Raw genomic sequence first — 25,689 nt, 5'->3', positions numbered from 1 at the left:
GTTTAGAATATACACTTATTTTATTTTATTTTTTAAAAAAATTAATTTATTTTAATTGGAGGCTAATTACAATATTGTAGTGGTTTTTGCCATACATTGACATGAATCAGCCACAGGTGTACATGTGTTTCCCATCCAGAACACCACCCCCCTCCCCTCCCATCCCCCAGGGTTATCCCAGTGCACCAGCCCTGAGCACCCTGTCTCATGTATTGAACCTGGACCGGCGATCCACTTCACATATGATAATATACACGTTTCAATGCTACCCTCTCAAATCATCCCACCCTTGCCTTCTCCCACAGAGTCCAAAAGACTGTTCTTTACATCTGTGTCTCTTTTGCTGTCTTGCATATAGGGTCATCATTACCATCTTTCTAAATTCCATATATATGCATTAGTATACTGTATTGGTGTTTTTCTGACTTACTTGGCTCTGTATAATAGGCTCCAATTTCATCCACCTCATTAGAACTGATTCAAATGCATTCTTTTAATGGCTAAGTAATATTCCATTGTGTACATGTACCACAGTTTTCTTATCCATTCGTCTGCTGATGGACATCTAGGTTATTTCCATGTTCTGGCTACTGTAAACAGTGCTGTGATGAACATTGGGGTATACATGTCTCTTTCAGTTCTGGTTTCCTCGGTGTAGCACACTGGTCTTAATGTATTTTTTCATAGCATTTATTGTTAGCTGCTAAACTTATTTCATTTTTCTTGTTTAGTGTCTGTTTCCCTCTTCTGGAATGTAAGTAAGCACCATGAGAACAGAGACTTACCTTCAACATTTTGTCTTTAGCATCTAGAGCAATGCTTGGCACTTAGTGAGTATTCAGTAAATATTTATGGAATGAGCAACAGGTGAAGTAGTTTATATATTACTTCCTTTATACATGAAGAAATTGAGACTTAAAAAAATCACACAATAGTTTCTCTGTATGTGATTAAATCTTCTAACTCCAGATAGAATGTTCTCTCTATAGATGCTGAATTGTGCTAGTGTTGATATTTTGAAATGACAAACCCAAGTTATCACTAGTCTGCTTATAGGTGATAACTGAGTTACATCATTATCACAATGAAATAAACTTTCTGTATGCTGCTGCTGCTAAGTCACTTTAGTCATGTCCGACTCTGTGTGACCCCATAGACGGCAGCCCACCAGGCTCCTCTGTCCACGGAATTCTCCAGGCAAGAATACTGGAGTGGGTTGCCATTACCTTCTCCCAAACTTTCTGCATAGGCTACTCTAAAGTACAAACTGCATTGATTAATCATTAAAAAGTACTGAGTCCTTTTACATCTAAGTTGTTTAAGACAGGGACTTAGATCGTTCTCTTTGAAACACTGAGGATGAATGAAAAACCCTTTTTCCATTCCAGTGAAGTGAAAGCCTCCTAGAGAAGGGAAAGGAGGAGCAGATACTAAGTATTAGAATTTGTTGAGTAATGAGTTTTTTATATTCACAAAACATGACCACAGAAAGATAGTGGCACATTCTTGAACATAATTCTCCTTTGAAATTTTCGTCACCCAGAAGAGGATAAAATGTACATTTCAGATAGGTGATATGTTGTGTGACCAACCCACTGTTTTGTGCTTGCGTGTTAACTCTTCTGCCTTCATTTTTTTTTTTAAACCCATTTCAGAGAGTCAGACACTACTGAGCAACTGAACAGCAACAGCGATTCTGAAGTAAAATTAGACTTGATAAAGAATGAGTGTTTTTATTCTTTGAAACAAAAGTTTTATTTACTACTGAATTATAGTTGATTTACAATATTGTGCCAGTCTCTACTGTGCACCAAAGTGATTCAGTTATACATACATATATACACTTTTTAAAATATTCTTTTCCATTATGGTTTATCACAAGATATTGAATATAGCTCTCTGTGCTATACATAGGATTTTGTTGTTTATCCATTCTGTATATAATAGTTTGCATCTGCTAACCCCAGATTCCCAAGCCATCCCTCCCCAACCCCTCCTCACCTTGGCAATCACAAGTCTCTTTAGAATGAGTGTTTTTAAATTGCCCTTTTAAAAAGTATTTCTCCCCTGTTCCGCCCCGTTTATAAAAGTGAAATGTTTATCATAGATCATTAACTAATCAAGTCCTTGACAGTCTTGTAAGCCCTTCGGCATAGTTCTTGAATTCTTGACTAACTTCCTTATTCTTCCTTGTAGTCCTGCTTTCCCTTAAGCAACAATATCTAAAAGAAATTCTTTAAGAAAATAATTTCTTAGGCAGTGTTTGAACTGATAACAACTTTCCCCCTATCTTTTGATCACATGCTGTATTTTAAGTGCTTTTCCTAGCTAATCTAGAGACCATTTTCAATAGTTTCTTTGCAAGAATTTGTTCTGGGTTTTAAATTCCAAATGAGAACATGGAGCTTTTGTAGCATAACCTTGTTCTAAATTGAGGCCTGTAGGATGAATCTTAGAATTAGGACTGAGAGTTCAAGTATCTGTGGTTCTGGTTATTGTTCTTGCTAACCAGATTATTTTAGATGTTGTACAAATTTTCCCATCTTTAAATTTTTCTAGTGCTGTTCTTGTTTTTCATCTTTTCATGATCTTACTGTCTTGGGCCCTTACTTAGTCTTTTCCAAATAAGGAGAAACACTCTTGGGCAATTTTTGATGGAAAAGTGAAGTTGAATGATAATAATGGATTATCACTGTAAGTTTGGTGGGAGAAGTACTAAATAAACAGCATAAACTTCCTGGAGTTTAACACACTCCTATCATTTCCTTCAGTCATTTTTTGTGAAATAACATTAATCACTATTTAGTATTTGGGCAGATTTAATTTAGTATTTGGGCAGATTTAATTTAGTATTTCAGACTTAAATTGAAGAAAGTAGGGAGAACCAATACACCATTCAGGCATGACCTAAATCAAAATCTTTATGATTCTACAGTGGAAGTGACAAATAGATTCAAGGGAATAGATTTGATAGAGTGCCTGAAGAACTATGAACGGAAGTTCGTGACATTGTACAGGAGGCAGTGATCAGGACCATCCCCAAGAAACAGAAATGCAAAAAGGCAAAATGGTTGGCTGAGGAGGCCTCACAAATAGCTGAGAAAAGAAGGGAAGCGAAAGGCAAAGGAGAAAAGAAAAGATACCCATCTGAATGCAGAGTTGCAAAGAATAGCAAGGAGAGATAAAAAAGCCTTTCTCAGAGATCAATGCAAAGAAATAGAGGAAAACAATAGAATGGGAAAGACTAGAGATCTCTTCAAGAAAATTAAGAGATTCCAAGGGAACATTTCATGCAAAGATGGGCACAATAAAGGACAGAAATGGTATGAATCTAACAGAAGCAGAAGATATTAAGAAGAGGTGGCAAGAATACACAGAAAAACTATACAAAAAAGATCTTCATGACCCAGATAATCATGGTGGCGTGATCACTCACCTAGAGCCGATATCCTGGAGTCCAAAGTCAAGTGGGCCTTAGGAACCATCACTATGAACAAAGCTAGTGGAGGTAATGAAATTCCAGCTGAGCTATTCAAGTCCTAAAAGATGATGCTGTGAAAGTGCTGCACTCAATATGCCAGCAAATTTGGAAAACTCAGCAGTGGCCACAGGACTGGAAAAGGTCAGTTTTCATTCCAATCCCAAAGAAAGGCAATGCCAAAGAATGCTCAAACTACCACACAATTGCACTCATCTCATACGCTAGTAAAGCAATGCTCAAAATTCTCCAAGCTAGGCTTCAACAGTATGTGAACTGAGAACTTCCAGATGCTCAAGCTGGTTTTAGAAAAGGCAGAGGAACTAGAGATCAAATTGCCAACAACCGTTGGATCATAGAAAAAGCAAGACAATTCCAGAAAAACATTTACTTCGGCTTTCTTGACTACGCCAAAGCCTTTGTGTGGATCACAACAAACTGTGGAAAATTCTTAAAGAATTCTTAAAGGCAGACCACCTTATCTGCCTCCTGAGTAATCTGTATGCAGATCAAGAAGCAACAGTTAGAACTGGACATGGAACAATAGACTGGTTCCAAATTGGGCAAGGAGTAGGACAAGGCCGATGTAGTTGGATGGCTTCACCAACTCAATGGACATGAGTTTGAGCAAATTCTGGGAGTTGATGATAGACAGGGAAGCCTGGCGTGCTGCAGTCCATGGGATCGCAAAGAGTTGGATGTGACTAAGTGACTGGACTGAACTGAACTGATTTTGAGGAATAAAAGAAAAATAGAAACTATACATTGAGGTTCAGTATATATTGACGTGCTAAGTAATTTGCAGCCCTTAGGTTACTATTTAGTATTTTATGTTATAGATAACTTTTCTTAGAAAGTATGCAGAAATCCCCGTCATCAGAGTTGTGCTTAATTAAACCCTGTGAAAGTGGTTCTCGTCACTGATCTGTTGACCTGAATTTTTGAAGATAAAATTATCCTTTTTAAGAAATAAAAAAACACCTGGGACTTTACAATTTAAGAGATCACAGATCAAAATACAAGTCTCCAGTCCTTTACCTGTAGCTCAGAAATCCCTGAGTCTCTGAATTCCAGAAGCTTTTTTTTTTTTCTAAATGTATTATATTCTCATTTGGAAGTAAAGCCTGCCTTGAACTGTGTGGTTAGTTATAATCTCTATTATGCTTAGTATAAATATATGTTGTACTACCAAAATATTAGTATGCTTGATTGTGAAATTAATTAAATGTTTAATACTCCAGATTCTGTTGCAGGTGTGTGACAGTTTATGTACTCTATATATGTTACTGTTTGAAAATTCTAAATTTTAAAGCACGTTTGATCCAGAAATCTCAGATAAGGAATGTGGACCTCTATCTGTGGTCTAATGACCTAGGGTTTATCTGCTAGCAGCAGTTCAGAAGGCAGGGGTACCACCCTCTGAAGCACTGCTGCAGTGCTTTGTGGGGTGTTATTTGCACTGATGAATTCAGAAGGATCTCTGATTTGACACACAGCCTTTGTGGCTCAGAGAAACTTTGAAAGGACACTGAAGTTAACCAGATCTGTAGTAACTGTGGTAGAAATGCATAATCTTTAGAGTCAGACCTGGATTGGAATCCTCTCTACTTACCTGTTATCTGTGAATCCATAGGCAAGTAACTTACGCCTTTCTGAGCCTTTATTTTCTCAATTATAAAATGGATATAATAAAAGAACCTGTATCATAAGATTTGGAGAAGGAAATGGCAACCCACTCCAGTACTCTTGCCTGGAAAATCCCATGGATGGAAGAGCCTGGTAGGCTACAGTCCATGGGGTCGCAAATAGTCTCACACGACTGAGCGACTTCACCTTCACCTTCATATCATAAGATTGGTGTGAGAGGTAAATACAATTATATTTAATTGTGTTTAAAGCACTACCCCAGTATTACAAGAGTTCGGTTCGGTTCAGTTTAGTCGCTCAGTCATGTCTGACTCTTTGCGACCCCATGAACCGCAGCATGCCATGCCTCGCTGTCCGTCACCAACTCCCAGAGTCTACCCAAACTTATGTCCATTGAGTTGGTGATGCCATCCAACCATCTCATCCTCTGTCGTCCCCTTCTTCTCCTGCCCTCAATCTTTCCTACCATCAGGGTCTTTTAAAAAAAAGTGAGCTCTTTGCAACGGGTGGCCAAAGTATTGGAGTTTCAGCTTCAACATCAGTCCTTCCAATGAACACCCAGGACTGATCTCCTTTAGGATAGACTGGCTGGATCTCCTTGCAGTGCAAGGGACTCTCAAGAGTCTTCTCCAACGCCACAGTTCAAAAGCATCATTTCTTCAGTGCTCAGCTTTCTTTATAGTCCAACTCTCACATCCATACTTGACCACTGAAAAAACCATAGCCTTGAATAGATGGACCTTTGTTGACAAAGTAATGTCTCTGCTTTTTAGTATGCTGTCTAGGTTGATCATAACTTTCCTTTCAAGGAGTAAGCGTCTTTTAATTTCATGGCTGCAATCACCATCTGCAGTGATTTTGGAGTCCAAAAGAATAAAGTCAGCCACTGTTTCCACTGTTTCCTCATCTCTTTGCTATGAAGTGATGGGACTGGCTGCCATGATCTTAGTTTTCTGAATGTTGAGCTTTAAGCCAACTTTTTCACTTTCCTCTTTCACTTTCATCAAGAGGCTGTTTAGTTCTTCTTCACTTTCTGCCATAAGGGTGATGTCATGTGCATATCTGAGGTTATTGATATTTCTCCCGGCAACCTTAATTCCAACTTGTGCTTCTTCCAGCCCAGCATTTCTCATGATGTACTCTGCATATAAGTTAAATAAACAGGGTGACAGTCTACAGCCTTGATGTATCCTTTTCCTATTTGGAACTAGTCTGTTGTTCCATGTCCAGTTCTAACTGTTGCTTCCTGACCTGCATACACGTTTCTCGAGAGGTGGGTCAGGTGGTCTGGTATTCCCATCTCTTTCAGAATTTTCCACAGTTTGTTGTGATCCACACAATCAAAGGCTTTGGCATAGTCAATAAAGCAGAAGTAGACGTTTTTCTGGAACTCTCTTGCTTTTTCAATGATCCAACAGATGTTGGCAATTTGATCTCTGGTTCCTCTGCCTTTTCTAAAACCAGCTTGAATATCTGGAAGTTCTCAGTTCACGTATTGCTGAAGCCTGGCTTGGAGAATTTTGAGCATTGCTTTACTAGCGTATGAGATGAGTGCAATTGTGTGGTAGTTTGAGCATTCTTTGGCATTGCCTTTCTTTGGGATTAGAATGAAAAGTGACCTTTTCCGGTCCTGTGGCCACTGCTGAGTTTTCCAAATGCTGGCATATTGAGTGCAGCACTTTCACATCATCTTTTAGGATTTGAAATAGCTCAACTGGAATTCCGTCACCTCCATTAGCTTTGTTCATAGTGATGCTTCCTAAGGTCCACTTGACTTCACATTCCAGGATGTCTGGCTCTAGGTGAGTGATCACACCATCATGATTATCTGGGTCATGAAGATCTTTTTTGTATAGTTTTTCTGTGTATTCTTGCCACCTCTTCTTAGTATCTTCTGCTTCTGTTAGGTCCATACCATTTCTGTCCTTTATTGTGCCCATCTTTGCACGTAATGTTCCCTTGGTATCTCTAATTTTCTTGAAGAGATCTCTAGTCTTTCCCATTCTACTGTTTTCCTCTATTTCTTTGCATTGATTGGTGAGGAAGACTTTCTTAATCTCTGCTTGCTATTCTTTGGAACTCTGCATTCAAATGGGTATGTCTTCTCTTTTCTCCTTTGCTTTTTGCTTCTCTTCTTTTCACAGCTATTTGTAAGTCCTCCTCAGACAGCCATTTTGCTTTTTTGCATTTTTTTTTCTCAGGGATGGTCTTGATCCCTGTCTCCTGTACAATGTCATGAACCTCCGTCCATAGTTCATCAGGTACTCTGTGTATCAGATCTCAGAGTTCAGTAAATGTTAACAAAAAACTAAAGTTTATGACAGTGTTTAACATGTAATAATATTCATTAAATGTATTTATATTGTGGTCACTTGCATAAATTAATATTCAAATTTGTTAATTCATAACAAGAAATATAATTGTTAAGGAGACTGCATATTTAGGCTATCTGATTCCTACATTAATTCATACAGTCTCTGAAAGCAAGCTATATAGGATACCAAATTTATATGCAGAAGCAGGCCAAAGGTGTATAGATATTTAATGTCATCAGGCTTTGGTATCAAGATGCAATATCTCTGTATTAGAGACATACCTATTACAAGAACAGATCTAATCTCTTGGTCAGCAAAACTTCTGACTTTCTGGTTCTAGTTCTGAGCTTCCTACTGTAGTTCTATTACTATTAATACTTTCTATACTTAGTATAATGTCATAATTATAATTACCTCCAGGCTGTTCCAGTTCTTAAAGATGATCTTGTATATATCTCTGTTCTGTGTCTGTTTTCTTTAAAGGGAGGCAGTCATCTTCCAGGATCTTGGAAAGACCCCAGACATCATGGTCCCCTTGTATACTGATTCTGTATATTTTCCTAAAGCTCTATCCACCTGATGTGAAGAGCCAGCTCACTGGAAAAGACCCTGATGCTGGGAACGATTAAGGGCAAGAGGAGAAGGGGGCGGCAGAGGATGAGATAGTTAGATAGCATCACCGATTAAATGGACATGAATCTGAGCAAACTCTGGGAGATAGTGAAGAGCAGGGGAGAAGGACAGACGTACTGCAGTCTATGGAGTTGCAAAGAGTCAGACAGAACTTAGTGACTAAACAACAGCAAAGTCTCTGTAGTATGTGCGTGTGTATGTGCTAAGTCGCTTCAGTCGTATCTGACTCTTTGTGACCCTGTGGACTGTAATCCGCCAGGCTCCTCTGTCCATGAGGATTCTCCAGGCAGAAATACTGGAGTGGGTTGCCATGCCCTCCTGCAGGGGATCTTCCCAACCCAGGGATCGAACCTGCATCTCTTACGTCTCCTGCAATTGGCAGGCAGGTTCTTTACCACTAGTGCCATCTACTGCTGCTCAACTGAGGCCTTCTGTAATGAGGAATGGGAGATGTGGGAGTCATCTGTAGTGTAAAACTTGAGGGATGAATGATGGGGAATATTCCTCACTAATCAATAATGAATATTGATTTTCATTCATCTGAAGTATTTTCAAGTTTCCCTTGTTATTTTTTCTTTGAGCCATTAGTTGTTTAGGAGTATCATTTAACTTCTACCTATTTGTGGACTTCCCAAATTTCCTTCTGTTATTGAGTGCTCCTTTTAATCTGTTTTGGTCAAACAACAAACTTTGTTTTATTTATGTCCTTTTAAATTTATTGAGGCCTGTTGTATGGCTTAACACATGTCAGTCCCAGAGCTTCCCTGATGGCTCAGATGGTAGAGAATCTGCCTGCAGTGCCGGATACCTGGGTCTGATCCCTGGGTTGGGAAGATCCCCTGGAGAAGGGAATGGCTGCCTACTCCAGTATTTTCTCTCTCTTTCTCTTTTTTTATTTTTTAACATTTTATTTCATTTTCCTATAATCCAGTATTCTTACTTGGAGAATTCCATGGACAGAGGAACCTGGCCCAGGCTATAGTCCATGAGGTCACAAAGAGTTGGACACAACTGAGTGACTAACACTTTCACTTTTCATTATCAGTCCTGGATAATGTTCAATTACATTTGCAAATAATTTCTTTTCAAGCAGTTTCTTTTGAAAGGGACAGTCTGTTGCACGTTGCTTCTGTTCACTGCCTACTGACCTATACCTAGATACAGCATAGAGCTAGCTGCAAGAGGCTTGAAATGTAATAGCCAGCAGGGGAACCATGTATTCAGGTAGAATTTGGGGTTCAGTTCAGTTGCTTGGTCACGTGTGATTCTTTGCAACCCCATGGACTGCAGCATGCCAGGGTTCCCTGTCCATCACCAACTCCTGGAGCTTGCTCAAATTCATGATGCCATCCAACTATCTCATCCTCGTGTCATCCCCTTCTCCTCCTGCCTTCAGTCTTTCCCAGCTTCAGAGTCTTTTCCAAGGAGTCAGTTCTTCACATCAAGTGGCCAAAGTATTGGAGTTTCAGCTTCAGCATCAGTCCTTCCAATGAGTATTCAGGACTGATTTCCGTTAGGATTGATTGGTTTGATCTCCTTGCAGTACAGGGGACTCTCAAGAGTCTTCTCTAACACCACAGTTCCAAAAGCATCCATTCTTCAGCGCTCAGCTTTCTTGATGGTCCAACTCTCACATCCGTACATGACTACTGGAAAAACCATAACTTTGACTAGACAGACCTTTGTCGGCAAAGTAATGTCTCTGCTTTTTAATATGCTGTCTAGGTTGGTTATAGCTTTTCTTCCAAGGAGGAAGCGTCTTTTAATTTCATGGCTGCCGTCACCATCTGCAGTGATTTTGAAGCCCAGAAAAATAAAGTCTCTCACTGCTTCCACTGTTTCCCCATCTATTTCCCATGAAGTGATGGGACCGGATACCATGATCTTAGTTTTCTGAATGTTGAGCTTTAAGCCAACTTTTTCACTCTCCTCTTTCACTTTCATTAAGAGGCTCTTTAGTTCTTCTTCACTTTCTGCCATAAGGGTGGTGTCATCCGCATATCTGAGGTTATTGATATTTCTCCTGGCAATCTTGGTTCCAGCTTGTGCTTCATCTAGCCCAGCATTTCGCATGATGTACTCTGCATATAAGTTAAAATTTGGGGTGGAGGATGTTAATACTGAAAGGAAGAAGAGGAGAATGGATATTGGAGGACAGGCCTGTGATAGGCAGCATTATATTATATTTGTGGTAATTTACTTTGAAATTTTAATACAAATTGTAATCTGAATCAATAGCTTGGGATTATCATAAGGATTAATATAAATTATTTCTTTGGGGGTGGCTGAGTCTTAGTGCGGAACGTGGGGTCATTGATCTCTCTTGAGGCATGTGGGATCATTCAGATGCAACATGTGGGATCTAGTTTCCTGACTAAGAATTGAACCCAGGCCCCCTGCATTGGGAGTCTGGAGTCTTAGTCACTGGACCACCAGCAAAGTCGAAAAAGTTATTTTTGATTGCAGGGCTTGTTGTAACAGAATCCACTGCTCTTGCATTAATAAGATATAAGAAACCAGCAAATCCAGCCACCAAATCCACCAATCTTTATTAGTCCTGGAGCCTCTTAGAAGTAAAACATGTCACCCCTGTATCTTTCTGCTTCCTGGGGGATTCTGTTTTCTTAAATCGCTGAAAAGATTTTAGCATCTGTTTTCTGAGTGATCCTCTCAAGGTGCTGAGCTTTGTGGCTTGGAGGCATGTTTGTGCCAACTTGCTAGAAAATACTTTTGTTACTAAGTTTGAGAACATTGTTAGCATAGCATAGCACCTGGTAGGAAGATAACTGGAGTTGGGGTTTTGTTTGTTGGCTCTACCTTTCTCTCATGACTACTTGTATTTGTAAAAAAAAAAAAAAAAAAGAAAGACGTTAAGAGCATCAAAAACAAAAACAACCCCCCCACCCTGCCAAACTTCCAAAACAAAACCTCCTGCTCTTCAGTGAATAGCATTGGCAGGTTTGCTTCAGATCAGAGGGTAGCTGGAGATCACTTGCAGCTAGAACTTTCTGCCTCTCTCCTCTCCTCGCAGTGTGTATGCTTTAGTTACTGCTTCCTTCATGTAGAGGGCAGAAGACCTGTGGCAGCTGTTCCTTAAGCTTCAAGAACATGTAGGAAGGAACTCTTCTCTGAACCCCAGTAGAAAAACTCCTGTGAAGGGACTCCATCCTGCCTTGTCCCTGAGGTCGTGGGTCCTGTGATTGGCCAGCTTGGTCAGATAACCACCCCTCAGCACTCACTGTGCCTAGGGGGACTTAGCCATACCAGCTTCTCTTTGGCCTCACTTTGGAGCTGAGTGGCAAGAAAATGAGGGAGAGGGCTCTGCGTCATTGCGGAGAAGGAGGAGGAGGCAAGGGTATCAGCACAGGTGTGATGTGGGAGAATGATTGGCGGGGCAGCCGTTCCAAACTGTGTCGGCTGCATCAAACCGCTATATTTTACACATGTAATTTAATCGGGTAATTTACTTGATCTCCCTGGTGTCACCTTCATTTATGTGCATAACTCTCACCAGTGCAAGGTCGTGTGAGGTTTCCTGTGTGTAAAGTGCGTGTCACGTGGAGGTCATCAGTGAGCGAGAGTCTGCGGCTGCTCTTGGTGCTGCTGCTGCGTTTGCTGTGTCATCAGTCACCATCAGCCCTTTTCCCCAACTTCTCATATTTAACTTTTTCTGTTTTTCTGTAACACACCCTTGGGAATGTTCATAAACCTTTAGCTCTCCGTTAACTATTGAAGTTTAATTTCCTTAACTACTCACTGTTTCTTTCAGACCCCCCTGCAGGACCTGGTCCCCACATTTCCTTTTCAGCTTCATCTCTCCACCTCTCTCCACCGCCCTCTTCACACCCTGTGCTTGGGTTCTCAGTTACACTTCTGTGAAGGCCTCATGTGTAAGGTTTTCTGTACCTGTTCCTTTGCTGATGTTGTCACCTTGCTTGGAATACCCTCTTTTGCCTACCTTCTCTCTCGCATCAGAATTCTTTTTTTTTTTTTTTAAGTCCCAGGTTAAAGCTTGAGACCTGATCACGTCTCTGTTGCTATCCTTGATCTTTTTCAATGGCAGGGAGCATTCTGTTCACAGTACTTTCTGCCTTTATGCACATTATTTATTTTTGCTCTTTTTAATTAATTTATTTTTACAATTGTTTATGTGCTAGTCTTTTTTTTTTTTTTTTACATTTTAAAATAGTCTAGGCCAATTATTTTATAGGATGTCCCACATTCTGAATTTGTCTGATTGTTTCCTAGTTAGTTTTGTTGTAATTATTTTTACTAATTTCTTTCAGTGTTTTCTGATTTATTACCCCGTCTTGCCCTTTTTTTGTCTACTGTAGTCTGATTTTTAAAAATGGAAGAGAATCAAGGATGTTTGTTAGCTTGTTTGAGTTGCATTGTAACTCTCATTGGGTATTTTCAAACCTAATTATTATTTTTGTGTTTTGCCATGACACTGTTGGAGGGAAGATAAATATAGGGTACAGTAAAAGGGCTATTAAATGCTTAGGGAATGTTTTTGTCAACTGTGTTTTTGCAAGCTGTTTTTTAGTAAAGAACTCATTTTAACCCTGCTTAATGTTGAGAATTTTTTATAAAATATATGAGTCGTGCTTATACTTGCAAGAAGACCCTACAGTATTTCAGTAATTTCTGAACATGAATTTCTATAGCTCATTACTGTGCTTTTTTGTTTCATTTTTTTATTTTTGAAGAAAGTTTGCTTTGATTTATTGTAATGTTGTTCCATTGATAAACTTACAATCAGCGAAAGCAATGGCATAGCCTATGTTAACAGCATGTTGCAGTGAGAAGGATAAGGCAGATCTTTGTGTACAGGCATGCAAACATCTCTGAGAAATTATTAAATTTACTTTTTCAGCTTTATTGAGGTATAATTGACATGTAACATTATTTAAGGTGTACAATGTGATGTTTTGATATACATATATATTGTGAAGTGATTACTACAGTAAGATTGAATAACACAACCACTACCACGTCTTATTATCACCACTTATCACCTTTTGTTTTGTAGTGAGAACTTTTAAGACCTACTCATTTAGCCACTTTTAAGTATTCAGTATGTATTATTGACTATAGTCATTGTGCTGTACATGAAATCCCCGAGATATAGTTATCTTGTAGCTGGAAGTTTGCCTGTGGCTCAGTACAATGGATGTAGGGCATCTGTGGTTTAAAAGTGGGACAGTTTTCTTCAAAGATGTAACTCCATGATATTGGCTTGTTTTACTTCTTTGTCACATAGTGGAAAAAATACCAGTTGTTGAGGTATTAAATATTTTTAAAGCTTTAGTTGTTTGAGGTTTTACTTTATTTTTTACACATGACTAAGTTAATTCTAGGAATATTTACTGAATGTCAACATAGGGCTTATTGTTCAGAACACAGTCTTTGCTTAGCTCAGTCTAGCATCAGAAACAAAGGATAAAAATGTTTTATCACTAAATATTTTTTGAACACCTACTGTGTGCACACCTACACTGTTCTGAAGCATAAGTCAGATACAGTTTCTACCCCCTAAGGAATCTGCAGTCTTGTGGGTGAGTCAGACAAGTAGCCAGCCTCTATAGCCCAAGGTGGTACATGCCAGGACTGGGAAACATACAAGAGACTCCAGGAGTCCAGGGGTGGGAATTCTAATCAGACAGAGAGGTAGGGCGCTTGATGAGTGACAATCCAAGGCAGAAAATCAGAGTCAAGGATATTCTAAACTGAGAAACATTGTATGAGAAATCTCAAAGGCAAAAAAAATGTCACCCATCTGGGGACCTGCAAAGACAAAGTTAAAGCAGTTTTTCTCAAAATGTGTTCTCTGTTTGCTTGAGTCAGAATCATCTGGGAGTGATTCTTAAACCCCCAGATAATTTTTCACCTTTCAGGTGACTCTCAAACTCACTGAAATATGAGAAACATATTTTAGTTGAGAGTTAAAGGATATGAAGGAAAAATGAAAATATAGTGTAATATATGCTATGTTTAAGGTACACATAAAATTCTGTGATTAGCTTTATTTGTATAAACTACTTCCCTGATGTCTCAGAATCTGCCTGCAATGCGGGAGACCTGGGTTTGATCCCTGGGTTGGGAAGATCCTCTGGAGGAGGGCATGGCAGCCCACTCCAGTATTCTTGCCTGGAGAATCCCATGGACAGAGGAATTTGGTTGGCTACAGTTCTTGGGGTTGCAGATCGGACATGACTGAGTGACCAAGCACAGGATAAAACATTGTAAATTTGCTAATTCCTGTCTTTAAGTGATGGCTGGGTAGGGTGGGACAGGGATGGGGAAAAGGGAGGAATCTTACTATAAAATTTATCTCTTTATCCCTAGATGATTCTAAAAAGTCTGTTTATCTTTTATTCATTTAATGTTTTTGTTTTTCTTTTAGTCCAAGGACAAAATGATGAGAGGCTCTCGCAGAGGATGTGTTAGACTCAGAGTGAGTATTTATTCATTTTTATGAAAACCAATTTTGACAGAAAGAAAAAACTATTTTGACAGATTCATGGGAGTCTAAATTTAGTTTAACTCCCTTACTTAATTGTTGGGGCAGACAAGTTTAAGACTCAGAGGAAAAACAACTTCTCCAGGTTAACTCCAGAACCAGGGCTATAGTTAGTTCTTTTGACCCATTAATTTAATGTTGTATCCATGACTTGATGCACCTACTGATTTTTTAAATCTCTGTTTTCTGTCCAGGGACAGGGGCTGGAAATTAAATGAGTTGTAGTGTTGGCAAGAGTAAGCAGTAGGAAAAACTCTGGGAAATCCCCACTTTCAGCTGCTTAATTCTTTCTGTTCAACACTATAAAATAATGGGTGTTGTAGCAGTTATGTCCCTTAGAAATATAATGTGAGCAACATATATAATTTAAAATTTCTGTTGTGTCACATTTAAAAAGCAAAAAGCAGGTGAAATTAATTTTAATGATATATTTTGTTTATGCCAGTATATCCAGAATATTATTTGAACATGCAATCAATAAAAAAATTATTGAGATATTTTACATTTTTTTTTTTCATACTATGTCTTTGGAATTCACTCTGTCTTTTGTACTTATGGCACATCTTGGTTCAGATCAGCTGCATTTCAGGTGCCCTATAGCCACATGCGACTCAGGGCTACCTTATTGGACAGTACAGGCCTATAGCTTCAAACTGCTTTTTATTTCCTGTTCAGTTTCCACCACTGTCTGAATAGCTAAAGACAAGGAGAAATGCATGGTTGGGGATATAGTTTCTAGTACTCAACTGTATCTAAAGAAGGGCCTATCTCTGTCGTATCTATTAATAGGTAAATCAGCTTCTAGTGGCATTTTCTTCTTTCGGATTCCTGTTGCTTTCTTTCTGCCATCTTTTTTTCTGCACCCTTACTTTTGAAGATGTAAATGTATTTCATAAATATATGATTAGCGTTAGCATTATTGGCATTAGGTTATTGGTAGAAATGGGAGATAACTTTGAGAAAGAAATCAAATTCTAATGGAAAAATTTTGACACTGAGATAGGAGTTAAATATGGTGAATTTGCAGGAGGGAAATGAGACAGGCTTGTTTCGAACAGATGGTGTATATATGACAGCATAAAGATTTTTGAAAATTCAGCTTATTGTACTGTTGGCTATTTTTTCCCCTTTCCTTTGGTTTTTGCTTTTGCCTTCTTGGTTTAATTGCTTTTCTAAGCACTTGTTATTGACCTCAGTCACCGCTCAGTCTGGTATTAACTGCTTTCTTGGCTTGAGGTAGACTCAATAGTGAGACTTTGGCAGAGCTGTAGTGAGACAGCTCTTCAGTTGAATTCAATCTGGATTGTTACATTTAATAGACAATTTTTTTCTTTTAAATATAGCTTAACTATTTATTAAACCTTGTGACTACCTTGTAGGTTAAGAAGTAGAATTTGGCCAGTTACTGTGTAAGCCTGTGTGTCCCATTCAAACTGCAGCCCTCTCCCTGTCTCCTAAAATAACCACTCTTGTTTTATAGGAGCCACTTCTTGGATTTGCCTTCCTAAATTCTACATTTTATCTTGCCCATTTAAAAAAATTGATATCTTTTGTTTGCAGTTTATCTGTTGAAGACTCCAGACCCTTGACCTGTAGGAGTTTTCCATAGTGTAGGTTTTATCGATTGCATACTGGTGCAATTCAGCATGTTCCTCTGTCTCTGCTTTTCCTACATATTGGCAGCTGATCCAGAGACTGAGTCAGATTTAGGTTTGATCCTTTTGGCAAGACTTTAGGCGGTGTTGTGTTCTTTTATTAGGAGGCAATATCTGGTTTTTGCTCGTCATTGGTATTAGTGACTTTTTTTTTTGGCTGCAGGATGTCAGTCCCCTAACCAGGGATTAAATTTGGGTCACAACACTGAAAGTTGCTGAGTCTTAACCGCTAGACCACCAGGGAACTCCCAGATATTACCAACTGTTGATGTAATACTTAGATCCATTTGCAAAATTATGATATTTTATCTTTTTTTTTTTTTTTACTTTTTATCAGAAATAATTATATAAGGAAACACTTCATCAGTTATTTGGTTACCCAGTACTACAATTCAAATAGGATAAATAAAGGATTGATTATTTCCTTTTACTTACTCAATGTTCATAATAATGGACTTAAAACAACACTCATTTATATATATAAATGTCTGTATATACCCAAAAGAATTGAAAGCACAGCCTTGACTGGATATTTGTATACATAGGTGCTGTTTGCAAAAGCGTTACTCACAATAGTCTAGACATGGAAGCATCCATCCATTTGATGGATGAATGGATAAACAAATGTGAAATATCCATAACAATGGAATAGTGTTTAGTCTTAAAAAGAAAGGAAATTCTGACACATGCTACAACGTGGATGAACTTTAAGGGCATTTGCTACATGAATTAAGTGAGTCACAAAGTGACAAATACTGTTTGATTCTACTTATATGAGGTACCTAGAGTTGTCAAATTCATGGAAACAGAAAATAGAATGGTGGTTTCCAGGGGTTGAGGCTAGGAGGATTAGAGATTTCTTGTTTAATGGATACAGAGTTTCCAGTTTGAGAAGATGAAAAAGTTCTGGAAATGGATGGTTAGGATTTTTGTACAACAATGTGAATGTTCTTAAAAATATTAAAATGGCAAATTTTATGTTATGTGTACTTTACCACAATTAAAAAAAACCCCGTGGTATATTTCTACAGTTCTGTAGATCAAACATCTTAGAAAGGTTCTCTCCTTGTTGAAATCATGTTAGCCAAGCTGGACTCTTATCTGGAGGCTCTGAGGGACTACAAGGGGTGAGTCTGCTTCCAGGTTCATTCACGTTGTTGGAAGAATTCAGCTCTTTGTGATTAAAGGACCAAGGCCCTCATTTCCTTGCCGGCTGTCAGCTTGAGATCTGCTCTTAACTTCTAGAGGCTATACATACTCCTTGTCCTGTGGCCCTCCATCTTCAAGTCAGCATGGTGCATGGAATTCTTTTAGTGTTTTAAGCCTCTCTGACTTCTCCTTTTTGTTACCAGCTGCAGAAAATACTCTGCTTTTAAAAGGTCTTATATGATTAGAATAGGTTACACCCACCAGATAATCTCCCTTTTGCCCTGTAATCACTTCAGTGATTACTCATCCTGAAACATAATCCCTGCAGTAACTTCTCATCATATTTGCAGTTTCCACTCACACTCAAAGGGGAGGAGAGAAAACAGGGACAGGGGTCATTGGGCGGGTGGTATTTTAGAATTCTACCACACAGCATGACCGAGAAGAGCTCGCTATACCTGTGTTTGAATCTTATTTTTGCTCTTTGCTTTGTTGACTGGAAGAGGGAAGCAATCTGTAATTCTCCTGACCTTAAGTTTTCTCTTCTTTTAAGTGGGGATTATAATGCTCTTGCAGAATTTTGTGAGGATTAAGCACTTAATTAGGCTTTTAATTAGGGGTGTGTGTGTGTGTTGTATGTGTGTGTGGTATATGTGTGTTTTAAAAAGCCTTTTGTGTTATTTTCAAGAAGCTGAACTGCCATTTGGCTTTCTATTTAGGAAACATCTGGAGAGTTTGTTTGCAATATAGATTTCCAAGTTCCACTCTCTAGCGATATACTGTTTTAGAACTGGGTCTGGAGCGTTTTATTTTTAAACAGTTTCTCCAGGTGATTGCGTTGTACAGCCAAGTTTGGGACCACTGGTGTGGTAGAATCAGAGAGTGAAGTCGCTCAGTTGTGTCCGACTCTTTGTGACCCCATGGACTGTAGCCTACCAGGCTCCTCCATCTATGGGATTTTCCAGGCAAGAATACTGGAGTGGGTTGCCATTTCCTTCTTCAGGAGATCTTCCCCACCCAGGGATCGAACCTTGGTCTTCCACATTGCAGACAGACGCTGTACCATCTGAGCTACCAGAGAAGTCCAGAATCAGAGAGACCTGGAGCTGAATCTCATTTAGCTACACCCCTTACAGACTCTGTGCCTTTGAGCAAATTTCTTAACTTCTGTGAAGATAACATATAACTTGTAAGATTGTGAGCTTTAGCACTTACGTATGTACAGAGTTTGGCAGATCGTAACACATGCAGTGATAACTGCTGTGAGCGATGATGGTAGTGGTGGTGGTGATAATGCATTTATCATCTAGATTCCAAGGGAACATAACAAGCTCTCACAGATCTCTTCCTGCCTATTCATCCATCCTATCCTGTGTTCTAACCACACTGCAGTTTGTTTCTTCAACCTTGTGTCATATATTTTTCTATGTCAGGAGTATTCTGTGCCCTTATCTGGTGAGCTCATCCTTTTTTTTTTTAAGTTTAATATTACAATCATGAGGCAGGACAGCACAGTTCACAGGCAGCTTCCCAAACACACGCCAGGTCTTCTCCTCAGGTCCAGTGCATTGCCCCATAGAGCACCCCAGCCAGATGGGCAGGGAGGCCCACCCTCAGTCCAGCGTCTCCAGCACAGAGAGCACGTACACTCGGCTAAGCTTGCTGCCAAAGTTGTAAGCAATGGTAGTGTTGTTCAGCAACAGGATCTGGCAGGCCGGCTGGGCCTCACTCTTCTTCCCCAGGTAGACTGTCTGTAACAGGTCCCCATGGTTTAGATCCGTAAAGCAAGCACAGCCTGGCCGCTGGTCACCAGCAGGTTGTCTGAGATGACACTTAAGCTTGCACCACAACCCGGGTCTTGGTGAAGGGAGTAGAGCTTGATGCCTATGCTGCAGTCCCAGATCCTGATGAGGTCATCTAGACCACAGCTGGTGACAGGAGGTGGTGTAGGGGAGGGAGGTGGCATTTCCACGGTGAGCGAACGTGTGGCTGACCTGGCTGCCAGTCAACACATTCCACAGGCGCATGGCCCCATCTTACCTTCCCCTGACTAGCACTGTGGTCTGGTCAGTGTACATAGTCACGATGGCCTCTGAGTGGCTTTGCAGACTGAAGAGGCAGCCTGAGTCCTCCAGACCGATCACCCTCAGTGTGTGGTCCTGGCTCCTAGTCACACGGTGCCTGGCACTTGCCTCCAGGCTGTGACGGGCTTCTGGTTGCACAGGGCACTGTGGGTCAATGCCACTGTGTCCCTGCTGCTGTCCATGGGGAATTCAGGGGACTGCCCTGCCCTGGGGCCCCTCAGAACTGCAGGAAGCTGAGGGCACGTGTGAGTCTCCGAGGAGAAGTAAAGGAACTATTGAGCTGGGCAGCCAATCCTTTTGTCTCTATGTTGCCGGAGGAGACCTCCTCGCTGCTGCAGTGCAGAATGCCCTCAGTGGCCTCCCCCACTTCCAGCCGACCCCTGCTCCACCCACCATGACAGGATTGCCCTGAAGCTCCAGGTTCCACATGGAGCCGTCTGTGCTGGGGACCAGGTGAGGAAAGGGAAACTCTCTTTGAGAGGAGTGCCTCTCTCATCCTCAGGGGCCTGGGGCACGGTGGGTGCAGGGCTGGTGTGTGGACAGGAGCCATTCTGAATCTCTTCCTAGTACACTGGCTGCACCAGGCGGCTGAAATCATTGCCTGGGGAGTCCTGAGCAGGGCGGGAGCCCACCCAGTGCTAGGACTCAGGCTGAGTTAGCTCTGGGAGCTGCAGCTATGCTGAGAAGTTGGTGTTGATCAAACAGGTGAGGTCTGACAGATCCCCAAAGAAGGGAGGCAGCGGAGGCCCCTGTGATGGTGCTGTAGTGGAGGGCTGTCCCCAGGCCACTCTGGCCCTTCTTCCTGCTGTCTGACAGCCGTTGCCAGCTCTCTTGAGCCCCCAACACATTGCCAGCACCACTGTCATGGTGCCGCCTGCCTGGGCGCAGGATGCTGGTGAGGTCGTCTCCGATGTGTGCATTCCATACACACATGTGGCCTGCCAAGCAGCAGCTCACCAGCAGCATCCCATCGCTGGCCAGAGACTTGATGTCCATGAGGTGCCCATGCAGCAGCAGGGGCACGATCTCCGTCTCAGGTGGCCTGTAGCTGTAGTCACTGCAGGCCAGCACCCCGTACCACGGGCTGGCCAGGGCCCCACACCAGGCTCCCTGTAGTTACTCGGGCAGAGCATGCAGTACGGGCAGAGCAGCAGCAGCACGATGATGCCCGAGGCCTCGCTGAGCCCCACCACCTTGTACAGGGTGATGTCTGTGTGCATGCACCGTGTGTGGCCCCCCGAGGCTGGCCTCCCAGAGCCCATTCTGCCCAGGCCATGGTGGAAGCCAGGGGTTGTGGGTGTCCTGAGGGTGCTCCCCATCCAGAGGCCTCCCTTGGGTGTGGGGCGGGGGGTGTGACAGGCAGCAGGCTGATGTACGCCTGGGCCAGTGTGATGCAGAAGTAGCTGAAGAGTGTTGGCTAGTGGCCAAAGGACAGTTTCCTCCAATGTCGCTCATCCTCAGGCCCCCAGGTTACTCTGGGGCTGGGCTGTCTTGGACACCCTCAGATGGACCGTTGGGCCTGGGCAGCTCCCCCGGCCATGTCTGGTTCTTGGGTGACTTAGAGGTGTCAGGTGGGAAGATGGAGATGGTGGGATCTGGGTGGCTGGCAGGCACCACATCACCAGGTACAGGCAGGGGAGCCAGGGTGCTCTCACCCAGAGAGCCCTGTTCTGTCACCTGGGCAGCTAGGTCTGTGTACACCAGGATACCAGTCAAGACAACAGTGCTGGCCATGGTAGGAGCTGTGTTAGACGGGTTCAGGCCAGGAAGTAGACCGCATGCAGCCTCTTGGGGAACCGTGGGATTTGGAAGGAGAATGGTTGCAGCGTGATGGTGTGGGGTGTGGACAGACAACTGCCGCTCAAGGTGTGTTGGCCATGCCACTGGCTTAGCTGGGGGCAGTCAGGCCTCAGGGGGCAGCCACTTGTTCAGATCTGCCAGCTCTATCCAGCAAATGTCAATGAACAGTGCTGAAAAACAGCATTTGAAGGAAGAAGTCAGACACCAGGCCCCACAATGGCAGAGCAATAAAAACTCCTGGGTGGCAGGCATGAGGGTGAAGTAGCCAATGAGGATGATGCCCAGCTTTGTGACCATGGTTTTCCTGATGGACCAGCTCTCTCAGCTTAGGTCTTGGGCAGTGCACAGCTTCATCTTGAGATCCTTTGGGGTGGAGACCGCTGATTTGGTGAGCACCAACACGTTCTTTAGCCTAGTGATCACCGCAAGGTAGGGGAAAACCTCACAACCGTTGAGGGTGGGCATCAGGCCAAAGAGTGTGCAGAGCCCCACAGATGTGAGCAGTGATCTGAGTACTGTGACCATGGTGGCCAGAGCCAGCCCCCATTTGGACTTGGCCTTGTGTACCTTGCACGTGAAGTAGAGGTAGGCCTGATGTAGGTAGTCACAGGAGGAGGAGCTCAGCAATGCCAGTCTCCTCCTTGGAGTGCACATGGACCAGGCCCTCTGCCCAGTTAGGACTGGGGCGCAGGAGCATCAGGGAGGCCCGCAGACTGCCCAGAAACTTGACATGGTAGTGCTGGAAGACCAGGATGATGGTGTATGAGACCAGTCTCTTCCTGGTGTAGAGGCTGTTACTCATGGAACAGCCTGTGGTTGTAGCAGGCCTGAGATATCTTCTCATGCAACCTTTCAGTCAGGGTCATCCTCAGCTGAAGTCACCTTGCTTCCCTCCTGGAAAGTGACCATGGATCAGCCTGGCACACATTGGACAGCCCTGACAGTGGACACTATCTGCATACACAGGTCTGAAGCAAGATCTTGAAGCCACTGTGAGTGGCAGATGGCGGGCAGGACATGGTGACCAAGCTCATCTTTTAAGAGACTTTTCAAATGGTGATTCTTCATGAAGCATTCCTGACCCACATCCTTCTAATAGATTTGATCCTTTTCCATTTGTCACTTATAGCCATGAAAGGACTTTTACATGATATTACATGTTGAATAGTCTGTTTTCTCTGCCCACTAGTGAGTTCACACCCAGTGTCACAAGTGCATGGCACATTGTAAGTAGGTACTCAAAAAATGCTTCTTGTTGATTTCATGTAATTATAAAAATAAGGAATATATTTTAGGGAGTTTACCTTTACTATAGTTTATAGACAAAAGAAGTTAAACACCAGAGGCGTGGATGTGTTTCCTTGGGGAAAAAAAGCAGAACACCCATGTGGTTTTAGGCTACATTGAAAGAATAGGGAAAGGAGCCAGTAGTTACTGAGGAAGCTCTTTGGATCAGTCACTGTGCTGCCAGATTTTCATTGATACCCCATGATAATCCTCTCAGGTCAGTGGTGTTATTTCGTTTTACGAATGAGGAGACAGACTCACACTACTTGTAGTAGGACCAAAGTCACACAGGCAGTAAATGGTGAATCTGGGGTTGAACTTGGGTCTGTCTCATTCCAAAGCCCTGTTCAGCCCTTAATGTTACCAGGCTCCTATTCTTTTTGACTACAGGAGTCAATAATGCAGATGCTCCAACTTGAGGCAAAGAAGTGAAAAACCAGTGGAGGAAGACGCACCTTTAGAAAACCTTTTCCTTTCCCTTTCTTTGACTGTGTTAATGTCAGAGTGTGGCCACTAGATGGTGCCCTTGTCTTGATGGAGAAGTACAATAGCCAGTTGAGTCCTGGAGTCTGATTTTTTTTTCCCCCCTTCTGGGACTCAACCAAAAGCAAAGCATCAGTGTTTCCAAGTAACATGAAAAATGGAGAAGTGTTAGTATTAAAGAGGCAGTGTGGGGGTAGAGACAAGAAAAGGTAAAAAATGAAATGGAATTCAAATCCAGATTTGCCACTTACTAGCTTTGTGACTTCAGGGAACTCATTTATTCAGTTCTGAGTCCTATTTCCTTTACCTCTGGAATGGGCTCGTAGTCATGTAATTATGAATATCACGTTAACTGATACATTATTAAGTATCCAGACACAACGTTTGGGACTTCAGTTCTTAATGAACGATAGTTACTGTTGTTACTATTGGTGAGATGAATATCAGATTCTGAAGAATTCTGCAGGGCCTTAGGAATAACCAAAGTAATCACTAAATGTATTGTGAGTTTTTGAAAACTGTTAATCCATGTGAGTTTTTTTTTTTTTCACCAATCTGAGTACTTCATTTATTTATTGTGCTTGTCATCAGAGTTGACTGATTCCCTGAGGAAGGAGTCTCATATTCTCTTAGTCCATCACAAGAGAGTACAGCACTGTCCTGTGATGGGTTAATAGTTTAGCACTGATTTCTTCCAGTGCCTATTTCAGTGATTCTACATTATTTTTGCATATGTTAACATCTCTGGCATTGGAATTCATTTTATAATCATTGATATCTTAGCATGGATACAATTAGATATTTTTAGGTTCATCTATAACCTTAAGAGTGTCCTTCTCCCCTATCCTCTTAGATCTACATCCTGTCTGCATCCTTCTGTCAATTGTTTTGTCATTTCATTATGAAAAATTACTCTATTGTATGTCCTTTTTTGTTAATTCACTAGCTTTTTTTGCAGGCATCATCTCTTCTCTGTGAATTTGACATCAAAAATCTCTTCTCCGACTTTCTTGGACAAGATGTAAACATCTATTTAATCTCTTGTGATTGGTACATAGATGTCATTAATGCTGTTTTCTGAATGTTTATCATATTTTATGGCTATAAATTTAAAAATAAGGTGATGAAAAAGGATGTTCCAGGAAAATACCAAAAGAAAGCTAGGAAATAGTATTATTAATAATACCAGAAATAATAGACTTTAAGGCTTGCCTGGATTGATCTCAGAAAGTAAATCTAAGTTTGATTCTAGGAATTATGTAACCTTAATCTTCAGCTTTTAAATAAAAATTCCTGGGAATCTAATAATGAACTATTGGTGGTAAAATAAATAAATAATAGACTTTAAGAGAAAGATTAGAATTGTATGGGAAAAGAGGGTACTCAAAACTCAGTGTCGCATACGTAACATTCTTTGACAATGGTGGAATAAATTAGAAACTCTTTAACAAAACAGTAGCCACGTGCCACCTCACATACATACTTCTAAATAATGCATTTGTGAAGGTTGAAATTATAATGGAAATTATGAAATATTTAAACCTGAGTGACAGTGAAGGGACCACATGTTAAAGCTGCATCTAAGGCAGTCTGTGATTTATAACCTTGAATGAATATATTATAAAATAGAGATGGAAAATTAATGAGATAAGCATTATATTCAAAAAATTAGAAAAAGAAAAAAATTAATGATAAAGTAGAAAGAGGAAAAATCAAGGAAATTTTTAGGCCAGAGTCACTTATTAATGTAAATGTTAAAATCATGAACAAAAAGCATCAAACGATACCTAGTAATATATAAACAAAAAGGGTTATGACCAAACAGTTTATTTTGGGAATACTAATAATAGGATTGTGAATCAACTACACTACAGTTCAAAAACAAAAACAGAAAAATCAAGCACCTTTGTCTCGTTGCTAATTCTAAGGTAGATGCTTCTACTATTTCGCTGTTAAGCACACTGGAACATTTTATTAATAGGATTCTAATTTTGTAATTAATTAAGATAATTTAACATATTAACAAATTAAAAAGAAATTACATAACCATCTGAATAAATGGAAAAGAAGCAGTGAATAAAATGAAACATGCATTCAAGATCAATACCAGCTAGGAATAGGAAGAGAACATTCTTAACCCAGTAAGGAGTATGTGCTAATAAAATGTTCCAGTGTGCCTAACAGCGAAATAGTAGAAGCATCTACCTTAGAATTAGCAACGAGACAAAGGTGCTTGATTTTTCTGTTTTTGTTTTTGAACTGTAGTGTAGTTGATTCACAATATTATGTTAGTTTCAGGTGTACACTGTAGTGATTCAGTATTTTTGCAGATTATATTCCATTATAGGTTATTTCAAGATAACGGCTGTAATATTCTGTGCTATGTAGTATATCTTTGTTGCTTATGTATTTTACACATAGTAGTTTGTATCTGTTGGAGAAGGCAATGGCACCCCACTCCAGTACTCTTGCCTGGAAAATCCCTTGGACAGAGGAGCCTGGTAGGCTGCAGTCCATGGGGTTGCGAAGAGTCGGACACAACTGAATGACTTCACTTTCACTTTCATGCATTGGAGAAGGAAATGGCAACCCACTCCAGTGTTCTTGCTTGGAGAATCCCAGGGACGGTGGAGCC

General features: G+C 41.0%; 1 protein-coding gene and 1 pseudogene across 5 annotated transcripts in view; one reads left to right on the top strand and one right to left on the bottom strand.

The window, feature by feature from the left end:
- OSBPL9 (oxysterol binding protein like 9) overlaps positions 1–25,689 on the top strand; it is a 161,441-nt gene that overhangs the window by 12,109 nt on the left and 123,643 nt on the right. For all 5 annotated transcript variants that reach the window (XM_043877048.1, XM_043877047.1, XM_043877046.1 and 2 more), the window contains exon 2: positions 14,480–14,530. In XM_043877048.1, the coding sequence (XP_043732983.1) occupies positions 14,480–14,530 (51 nt within the window). The remainder of the gene's footprint in view (positions 1–14,479; positions 14,531–25,689) is intronic.
- Positions 19,014–21,996, bottom strand: LOC122677176 (annotated as a pseudogene).

The sequence above is a fragment of the Cervus elaphus genome, chromosome 20 (assembly GCF_910594005.1).
Source record: "Cervus elaphus chromosome 20, mCerEla1.1, whole genome shotgun sequence".
Classification (NCBI taxonomy): Eukaryota; Metazoa; Chordata; class Mammalia; order Artiodactyla; family Cervidae; genus Cervus; species Cervus elaphus.
This window is presented reverse-complemented; position numbering and strand designations above follow the sequence as displayed.